This window comes from Leptodactylus fuscus, chromosome 1 (assembly GCF_031893055.1).
Source record: "Leptodactylus fuscus isolate aLepFus1 chromosome 1, aLepFus1.hap2, whole genome shotgun sequence".
Classification (NCBI taxonomy): Eukaryota; Metazoa; Chordata; class Amphibia; order Anura; family Leptodactylidae; genus Leptodactylus; species Leptodactylus fuscus.
The window spans coordinates 127,541,755-127,552,797 of NC_134265.1; the positions used below are offsets into that span (position 1 = coordinate 127,541,755).

Genomic DNA, 11,043 nt, shown 5'->3' on the forward strand with positions numbered 1-11,043 from the left:
TGCCTGCTCCGGCATTTTGGCAGCTCGGAAGCTGTCCTGCTGCTGACCTTGTTCCTCACACCTTGCCTGTGATTGTTCCGGCATCTCAGCAGCTTGCTGGGACGCCATATCATGAGCGTGTTGATGATCCGCCTGCTGCGGCGCTTTGACAGCTGTCAAGCTGACCTGCTGCTGAACTCGTTACTCGTGCTGTGCCCGTGATTGTTTCAGTATCTCAGCAGCTCGCTGGGACGCCATATAATGAGCTATAATATACTGTTATTATAATTGCCAGTACTATTTAAGGTTCCAAACATATTACGGATTATTGGACAGCACACAGAAACCCCACACTCTTGTATGATGAAGCACCATATTACAGCATAGAATGGTACATACCACAATCTTTTTTTCAAATGATACCATATGAATCTGTGAGAAAAAACTTTGTCATGAGTGCACCTAGGCCTATGCTACGGACTACATATTAGGATAAATATGCAGAGTTGTGTAACAATGAGGTCTTGTGTTTGAGTTTAGTTTATTCAGAAACCTCAGGATTCTGAGTAACTGGATCTTGCATGTGCAGGAAGACTTGTGTATGAGGCCACAGTAACTGGATTTTGTATATTTAGACAAAGTTGTATAAGGATCATACTCAGCCTGCTGTTACATTGGTGTCTCAATCTCTCCCTGCTGACCCAGCTGTTTCCTGTTATATCTCCGCCAAAAAAATATCTTGCTTTTGTCCAAGTTTCAGCAAACTACTGAACGGAACTGAAGTGAACTTAAAAAACAAAAATGCTGCAAGCCAAAATAGACAAAAGACAGACACGGATCTCTCACCAAAGTTTGCTTTCAAGGTTGTAAGTAAAAGTCCCCACTAGACATTACATAAGGTTATACATCAGTCAAAGAGCAATACTAGAAGGAACACAAAAGTTATATTTATAACTTTGTATTCTCTGCTGTTCTTACCAGTTCACACATGGCTGTAGTAAGCTGCACCATGACCAAGCTACATTTAATATAGCATATAAACCTGTAGCTCTTGCAGCAATAACTTAATAGTATGGCTGATATATGGCGGCTGCTCAGGTGGCGCATGTGTGCTGCCATTTTGCAAGTACCCGGAGGGAGCTCCAGGGCAGGCATCCCGTTACCATAACAGCCAGGAGCCTATTGAAGGTTCACAGGCTTATCAGGCAGTACCTTGTATTGCAGGACGCTCTATGCAGCCTGTAATAGAAGTGCCAATATTCTGCATCAAAGTGGTAAAGCTAAAAAGTACACATGACACTGCCATATGCATCAGAATATGGTGACTTTTAAAACATAGTTTTTTTTTCAAAGATTTAGATCTTTGTTAAAAGGTTAAAATGGTAACTATATAAATTTGGAATCCCCAGAATCGTACCGAAACATAGAATAAGGTGACATGTAATTTTGTCTACAAAGTGAACGCCATAAAAACAAAGTGGGTAAGAAAGTCATACAAATGCACTTCTACCCTATTCTGATTTTTTTTCCAACTTCCCAGTACATTGTACAGAATAAAAGCTATCATGAATAACTATTTGTCCCACAAACATTGAGCCCTCATATGGCTCTGTGAACAGAAAAATAAGAAATTATGGGGTTTGGAAGGGGGGAGTCAAAAGTGAAAATCAAAAATTTAAAAATGTCACCATCGGGAAGGAGTTATAGGGAATGTACCAAGTTTATTTAAAGGGGTATTCCCATCTACATAATTATTTTTAAATTTGTAGATAATTAAAAGTTAAACATTTTTGCAAATATAAGTAATTAAAAATTCTGCAGAGTTTTAAAGATTTTCTCTAACTTTCTTAGTGGTGACAGTCTGTTATCTTGATTGGTTGCCATGGATACGAAAGGTCAAAAAATCAGCCATGATTTCTTTATTGTGGCCGGGATATCTTCTGATACATGTAGTGTCCCTGCCTGATAACCCGGATACAATAAGAAAATCATAGCTGGGTTTCTGACAAGTCCCAGACCATAGAAAGTTTCTGCATTAGTGGTCGTATCCATGGCAACCGATCAAGATAAAAGACTGTCACCACTAAGAAAGTTAGAGAAAATCTTTAAAACTCTGCAGAATTTTTAATTACTTATATTTGCAAAAAATTTTAACTTTTAATTATCTACAGATATAGATATGATTATGTACATGGGAATACCCCTTTAACTTATCACCTATGCACAGGATAAGTGATAAGTATCAGACCAGTGAGGGTCCAACTGCTGGTATTCCCACCTATCACACAGGTCATTTGAGCATCAGATTGAGCATCAATGGGGCTACTCAATTCATTTTTATTGGACTGCCAAAGAGAAGCTAAGTGCACTGCTCCTCAATCTTCCCCAGACCCACAGAGATAAAGGACGTTTTAGGCCAGGGCCTCATGTGGCGTAAATCCAGCAAATCCCATCCACACATTGCAAAAAAATACCCGCAGCGGAAATGATGCGATTTCCAAGATCACAGTATGTTCATTATACCTACGGAAACACTGGTGGTTCCGTGTTGATATAATAGAAGTAGAAAGTCTGCAGAGGGAAACTCTGTGGACTTTCTGTTAAAAGGCCTGTGGGGAAAAAACGCAATGTGGCGTAGCGGTTTTTGGTTGTGGCCCGCTACGTGGGGCCTTAGCCTTAGAGATCTCCACCTGTGGTACCTGCTGCTTCAACCAAACAAGTGACACAAGATCTTCATTTCCATTATAAGGGTGCGTTCACATGATGTAACGTGGAGCGTGATCTGGCACGTATACACGTGCCGGCAGATTACGCGCTCAAAATGCTCCCATTCATTTCAATGGGAGTTAGGAGCGTATACGCCGCGTTATTTTGCGCCCGCAAAATCACGGGCGCAAAATAACGCGGTGTATACGCTCCTAACTCTCATTGAAATGAATGGATGCATTTTGAGCGCGTAATCTGCCGGCACGTGTATACGTGCCAGATCACGCTCCACGTTACATCGTGTGAACGCACCCTAATTGTGGGTCCACCAAACAGATACATCACCTATCCAGTGGGCCAACAAGAAGTTAAAATATTGGTACAACTGCTTTAGGCTAATGCTCCAAACCGCAGCAAAAAAAAAAAAAAAAAAGAAAAGAAATAAAATAACACATTGTTTAGCATGGAAGATGCTTGTGTTTCGGCAGGGAAAATTGTCAGGCTGCGTTTTTCAAAAAAGCAATTTTTCCGCAGCATTTCTTCAAAAACAAGAGTGGATGCAAAGACATATAAAAGAATAGTTCTTCCCTTAAATGTTTCCTTTCTATGGGTCCATACTTATATACACAGACCTCCGAAAGAAATTCCAGGAAAGGTTCTTACAACTGCTCTAGGCTAAGGCCACAAGTGTCAGATCCCTTCTGGGATGTCCGGCACAGACATGACTGTGGAAAAAAAACAACCTAAAGGCTAAGGCGGTGCGTGAAGAATTGCAGCTAAAGAATACTGAAGGCTAAAAACAAAGTTATAACGCAACAGTAGACAGCTCTGCCCTTTTACTGATATCCAGGTCCCTTTCCCAAAAGGTTACGCCCCTTCTGTTTTCACAGCACTTTTTTACTGTCGTGTGGGAGTAAGACCACTTGAAATCTTATTCACTTTGCTGGGATTGTAAAATGTATTACTTGTTTCTGTATTGTTTCTAGAACAGCCAAGAATTTGTAAAAAAATACAAGCTAAGGCCCCACGTAGCAAGCTGCAGTTGAAAAACACTGCACAAAAGACCTTTGTGCCCACCCCTATTATACCTATACGGAAATTGTCAGTGTTTCCATAGGTATAACTCACATGCTGCAATTTTTTTTTAAAGATGCAGCTTTTCCGCTGCAAATTTTTTTCTGAATGACAAATTCCATCCAGTGTGCAGGTAATGTAAAACGCAGTGTTTTTTGCTGCGAATGATGTTTTCGCAACATGGGGCCCTAGCCTAAAACAGCTGGTTATCTGTACAGCTACATTGCAAAGGTTGAAAGCTGCAGGCAAACGCACAGAAATACTTAAAGGGATCCTATCATTGGATACCCTTTTTTTCTCGGTAACGTCGTAATAGCCTTAAGAAATCTATTCGTCTCCTACCTTTAGATGCCTTCTCTGCGCCGCCGTTCGGTAGAAAACCGGGTTTTCTTTGGTATGCAAATGAGTTATCTTGCAGCACTGGGCGCGGGCCCCAGCGCTCAAATAGCACCGGGGGTGTCCCCAATGCAGCGAGAGAAATCTCCAGCGATGCCTCCATCTTCTTCAGGAACCTGCCTCTCTGCGCGTCTTCTTCAATCCTGGGTTTTCAATTTTCTAGGCCTGGGGCAGAGCCGACTGCACATGCCCGGGCCACAAGAAAATGGCCGCTTACACTGTAAGCTGTGTAAGTGGCCATTTTTTTGTGGCCCGGGCATGCGCAGTCGGCTGTGCCCGAGGCCTAGAAGTTTGAAGCCAACCCAACGGAAGAAGACGCGTCAAGACCTTGTTCCTGAAGAAGATGGAGGTGGTGCTGGAGAGTTCTCTCGCAGCATTGGGGATGCCCCCAGTGCTGTTTGAGCTCTGGGGCCCACCCCCAGTGAAGCGAGAGAACTCATTTGCATACCGAAGAAAACTTGGTTCTCTACCGAACGGCGGCATGGAGAAGACATCTAAAGGTAGGAGATGAATAGCCTTTCTTAAGGCTATTCTGACGTGTTATCGAGAAAAAAAGGGTATCCAATGATAGGATCCTTTTAACATGCTGATTGTTCAAAATCCATAGCGTTAGACATTTCTTTAATGTGTTGATAGGATTTGTTTAAATCCCATTCACTATGCCATCACTGGACATCACTACTAACCCACTGCTAGTACGTAACGTATGTCCCTAGTCTTAATGGGAGACCACAATGTTTGTTTATAACAGTGGGGAAAACTCTTATGTTGTATACAGCCCGACTATTGCCTTGTTCACATTTGCTCCTCTGTCCATCCACCATGAATCTGCCAAATTGCAGAAAAAAAAGATTGGGTAAGACTTGCCTATGGTCACTTCAATGGGTTTTTAAAGCAATCCGCAGGTGTCCACTTGCAGTCTCTCTGCCGTGAAACCACTTTTTTTTGGACGGACACAAAGTCCTGCATGTCTGACTTTGTGTCTATGCAAAAAAAACAATTTCACAGCAGAGCGGCTGCAAACGGACACCGGCAGATTGCTTAAAAACCCATTGAAATGAATGGGTTTTTAAACAGACCGTATGCAAGCTGACCCCAATCTGTTTTTTTGCAATTTCGGCGGATTCATGGCAGACGGACAGTAGGCAGAAGTGTGAACGCCCCCTATATTGTATCTCTATAACTGTCAGCCATAGCCATGTCGTCAGCCATAGACAATACCGTAAACTTCTTGGTCTTTTTTCTTATTCTGCACATTTTTAATGATTTACTTTATATGTGCAGGCTTTATCTTTCTTTTGTGCCTATTTGTGAGACTTTTACACTAGGATCATCACTTGACTTTTTTGACTGAAAGTAGGCATGGTGTATTTGGAGTAAAATGCATTTCTAACGTGTTTTTTTTAAAGAAAGGCGCAACTCCACCTCTATTACCCCTGTAATATCTGGCAGCAGTGGAATCGCAACTTCATTTTGAGGTGAATTTCGACAAGATTTGTCACATACCATGCACCTTTTTAGTAAACATGTTGCAAGGAAATATACTGCAGAAAAAAGGGTACATACAGCTAGAAAAGCTCAAAAAAACGTAATAAAGCACCATGCATACATGACCGCTAACTAACTTTCTCACTGTATTCAAACAGTGAGGAGGAACATATTGTTTAGGACCCTACTGTAGTGATTATGGGACCCTATTGGTAGGCCACCAGTAATTCTATATTTATCATCTATTCTGTCAATAGGTAAATAATTTGCATTGTGTGACAGTTCATTTTCCTTCTTAGTCTATGTTCCCAAAATTAGGAACAGATCCACAAAGAGGAAGTGAAGAAACACTTTCCCAAAACTTTCTCTTGTTGCTCCTTTTGGCATTTGTTCCCATTTATTATGACAGAAGATGGGAGGAGAGTGGATTTCCTAAAGCTAGTAACAACTGAGCCTTAGCCAGTAGAAGCTCTTACCAAACCAGTAAGAACAGTAGGTATCATTTATCACACAGAAGGTATTACTATAAAGCTGCAGAAGTGTTCCAGTAATAACTACAAAGCTGTGGGAGAGACCTGTCTGCAGAACAGAGGAAATCAAGACTGTATGCTGTCAGACTGACATAATACTGATTCATTTAGACTGATGGCGGCCACACATATTACTTCAAAACCAGGACCTGCCAACAATCTATTGTTTATGATGGCATCCCAAATAATCCTGATGCCAGATTTTGGAAAAAAGTAGGAGAGGACATGTTGTCATGAGATCAAGTAAACTGCAGAACACCAAGTGGTGTTTAGCTGCATCACGGCCACGTCTTGATCACGTCAGCCGCAATGTGTGTCTTCATACTAAACTGAGTAAGATACCAGAACGGTGTATACAGCAACCATTTGTCTACAGAGTACAGACTACTGTAGTTTACCAATCCCTGTATGTTATCATTGGATCATCCAATAGATACAGAAACCCATTAACATAATAGCAAATCAGGGAATTGCAGTTTGAGCTGTGGTCACACAGTACTGTTTTGGTGCAAGTTTTCCAAGTGTTGTCATGCATAAAAGTGAATTTGAATCCTAAAAGAAGAAGAAACACCAAGGAAAAAGTTTCTAACCAATCCAATCCTAAATATGGTTTACAGAATCAAACTGCATTCACTAACTGCAAGAAAACCGTCATGTGTGAACATTGTGGCTTCAAATGCACAAAGCATACATCGTGAATAGATGGGAAAGTTGTGTGAGTAGCCAGCAGTTTCTATACATGTCTGTGAGGTGGGAAAGTTGTGTGAGTATCCAGCAGTTTCTATACATGTCTGTGAGGTGGGAAAGTTGTGTGAGTATCCAGCGGTTTCTATACATGTCTGTGAGGTGGGAAAGTTGTGTGAGTAGCCAGCAGTTTCTATACATGTCTGTGAGGTGGGAAAGTTGTGTGAGTAGCCAGCAGTTTCTATACATGTCTGTGAGATGGGAAAGCTGTGTGAGTATCCAGCAGTTTCTATACATGTCTGTGAGATGGGAAAGTTGTGTGAGTATCCAGCAGTTTCTATACATGTCTGTGAGATGGGAAAGCTGTGTGAGTATCCAGCAGTTTCTATACATGTCTGTGAGATGGGAAAGTTGTGTGAGTATCCAGCGGTTTCTATACATGTCTGTGAGGTGGGAAAGTTGTGTGAGTATCCAGCAGTTTCTATACATGTCTGTGAGGTGGGAAAGTTGTGTGAGTATCCAGCAGTTTCTATACATGTCTGTGAGGTGGGAAAGTTGTGTGAGTAGCCAGCAGTTTCTATACATGTCTGTGAGGTGGGAAAGTTGTGTGAGTAGCCAGTAGTTTCTATACATGTCTGTGAGATGGGAAAGTTGTGTGAGTATCCAGCAGTTTCTATACATGTCTGTGAGGTGGGAAAGTTGTGTGAGTATCCAGCGGTTTCTATACATGTCTGTGAGGTGGGAAAGTTGTGTGAGTATCCAGCAGTTTCTATACATGTCTGTGAGGTGGGAAAGTTGTGTGAGTATCCAGCGGTTTCTATACATGTCTGTGAGGTGGGAAAGTTGTGTGAGTATCCAGCAGTTTCTATACATGTCTGTGAGGTGGGAAAGTTGTGTGAGTATCCAGCGGTTTCTATACATGTCTGTGAGATGGGAAAGGTGTGTGAGTATCCAGCAGTTTCTATACATGTCTGTGAGATGGGAAAGCTGTGTGAGTATCCAGCAGTTTCTATACATGTCTGTGAGGTGGGAAAGTTGTGTGAGTATCCAGCAGTTTCTATACATGTCTGTGAGGTGGGAAAGTTGTGTGAGTATCCAGCAGTTTCTATACATGTCTGTGAGGTGGGAAAGTTGTGTGAGTAGCCAGCAGTTTCTATACATGTCTGTGAGGTGGGAAAGTTGTGTGAGTATCCAGCAGTTTCTATACATGTCTGTGAGGTGGGAAAGTTGTGTGAGTAGCCAGCAGTTTCTATACATGTCTGTGAGGTGGGAAAGTTGTGTGAGTAGCCAGTAGTTTCTATACATGTCTGTGAGATGGGAAAGTTGTGTGAGTATCCAGCAGTTTCTATACATGTCTGTGAGGTGGGAAAGTTGTGTGAGTATCCAGCGGTTTCTATACATGTCTGTGAGGTGGGAAAGTTGTGTGAGTATCCAGCAGTTTCTATACATGTCTGTGAGGTGGGAAAGTTGTGTGAGTATCCAGCGGTTTCTATACATGTCTGTGAGGTGGGAAAGTTGTGTGAGTATCCAGCAGTTTCTATACATGTCTGTGAGGTGGGAAAGTTGTGTGAGTATCCAGCGGTTTCTATACATGTCTGTGAGATGGGAAAGGTGTGTGAGTATCCAGCAGTTTCTATACATGTCTGTGTGTGTCCTCTCTCAGCCATAACACCAGCTGCAAATCATTAAATGTGTGAGATCATTTCTTCCTGCAGAGAGAGACATGAGAGAAGACAGAGAAGTAATATGAGGGAGACGGAGCTCAGGGTAGGAGGAGGATGAAAGGGAAGCCGAGCAGTCCCGAGGTAACAGGACGCTGCAGGGGCACAGACAGATGGATGGCCGCCACCATAAGGAGATGCAGCCACCACTACTTATCTGTATGGCAGTGTACTGACCTGAACCTCACAACTACCTCACCTCACACACTCCTGCTAGACGCCGGAAAGTCATAATTCCCTATAGGAAGTACATGGAGCCCAGTCCCAGATTGGGGAAATTGAAAACAGATTTAAGGGGGAGATAAAGCGAGACAGAAACAAAGAAATAGCAAAGAGAGGAGCGGAGAAAAGAGACAGACACACAACTGCAGGGCAGTCGGGGAGTGAGACAGTGGCGGGCAGGGCAGTGCCACCCTCACCATGTCTTGCTGCGGATGTGCAGTCACATATCTATGCGGGAGCCTCTGTGCCGGTGTCCTGCGGTGCTCTCTCTTGGTGACACAGTCTCAGGCAGCGGTCTCACTGGAGTCTCCTTGTAGCATCTCCTCCTGCCTTCCCCTCTCTCTCTTTCTCCGCTCACACTGGGGGACCTGTTAGGGGGTGAGCCTGAGCGCAGCGCCCCCCTCTTCTTGCCTCACCGCCCCTCTGGCTCTGTGATTTGTTCTCCCTGCTTTTTATAATACCTTTCACTCTCTCTTAGTGCTGTCTCTAATCTTTCCTACATCCAAATGCCAACTTGTTCCCACACATTATAGCTGTGCTGTCTCTCTCCTAACACATTATGGCTGTGCTGTCTCTTTCTCCTCACACATTATGGCTGTGCTGTCTCTTTCTCCTCACACATTATGGCTGTGCTGTCTCTTTCTCCTCACACATTATAGCTGTGCTGTCTCTCTCCTAACACATTATGGCTGTGCTGTCTCTTTCTCCTCACACATTATGGCTGTGCTGTCTCTTTCTCCTCACACATTATGGCTGTGCTGTCTCTTTCTCCTCACACATTATGGCTGTGCTGTCTCTTTCTCCTCACACATTATGGCTGTGCTGTCTCTTTCTCCTCACACATTATGGCTGTGCTGTCTCTTTCTCCTCACACATTATAGCTGTGCTGTCTCTCTCCTAACACATTATGGCTGTGCTGTCTCTTTCTCCTCACACATTATGGCTGTGCTGTCTCTTTCTCCTCACACATTATGGCTGTACTGTCTCTTTCTCCTCATACGTTATGGCTGCGCTGTCTCTTTCTCCTCATACGTTATGGCTGTGCTGTCTCTTTCTCCTCACACGTTATGGCTGTGCTGTCTCTTTTTCCTCACACATCATGGCTATGCTGTCTCTTTCTCCTTATACGCTATGGATGTGCTGTCTCTTTCTCCACACACATTATGGCTGTGTTGTCTCTTTTTCCTTAAATAGCTTGGTCTCTCTCCTGACACTTTGTCTCTTTCTCAGGCATTATAGATGCTTTTATACATTATAACTGCTGTCTCTTTGAGAACATTATAACTGTATTGTCTCTTTCCAGTCATGTGTAATAGCCAACATATCTGTGCTCTCTCGCCTCGCAGATTATAACTGAGCTGTCTCTAGGCTTACACATTATATCTAATAAGTGTGCGCTCTCTCTTGTTCTACACATTAGAGCTATGCTGTCTCTTGCTACCCCTACTTCACAGCTGTGTATACTTTATAGGTGTGCTGTCTCTTTTTCCTCACACATTATAGATGCTTTGTCTCGTTTCATACATTGTAACTGCTGTCTCTTTGTGTATGTAATAACTGTATTAAGTCTAGTCTCTCCACTCGCACATTATAACTGCTGTTTCTTTCTCTTCACAAACAATACCTGATATTTTTCATACTCACAAGTCACAACTTTGCTGTTTCTTCATTCATGTTATAATGGTGTTTCTGTGCTGAATTCTTCCCTATACTGTAGGTTAGACTGTGCTCTCTCCCATTTAGACTAAGGCGTAGCAAGCCCAGGCCAAAAAGCGCTGCGAGAAAAAACGCAACGGAAACACATTGCAGTTTTTCCTGCAGCACTTTTAACAGAAAGTCCACAGAATTTTCCTCCGTGGACTTTCTGCTTCCATTATTATTATAATAATAATAGGGAAATCGGCAGCATTTACGTAGATATAATTGACATGCAGTGATTTACAAAGTATTGACCGTTTTAGAAGTCGCAGCATGTTCGCAATCTTATACACTTTGTAGTGACTGTAAAACGCCATGCGGGGCTCCAGCCTTATACAAGGTTTGTCACTTTGGCTTTTTTGACAGCTGAAGGGCATATGCTTTAATCTGGAATAAAATTTTACAATGCATGAAAGAGCACCTTTCATGTCCTTGGGTACATACGGTTTTATATACTGCTAGAAAGACGGCTTTCTCGTTATGCGCTCCCGTTGAAGAACTATCGGTTCATTTACCGATAGCTCTTCACTGTCAGAAGGGCATTC

The 11,043-nt window shown here is 42.7% G+C and overlaps 1 protein-coding gene across 1 annotated transcript in view; it reads right to left on the reverse strand.

Annotated features, from left to right (window-relative positions):
• ARHGEF40 (Rho guanine nucleotide exchange factor 40) overlaps positions 1-9,258 on the reverse strand; it is an 85,995-nt gene extending 76,737 nt beyond the window's left edge. The window contains exon 1 of the mRNA XM_075276637.1: positions 8,998-9,258. Within this exon, the coding sequence (XP_075132738.1) occupies positions 8,998-9,000 (3 nt within the window). The 5' untranslated portion in view covers positions 9,001-9,258. The remainder of the gene's footprint in view (positions 1-8,997) is intronic.
• Positions 9,259-11,043: the final 1,785 nt, after the last annotated feature.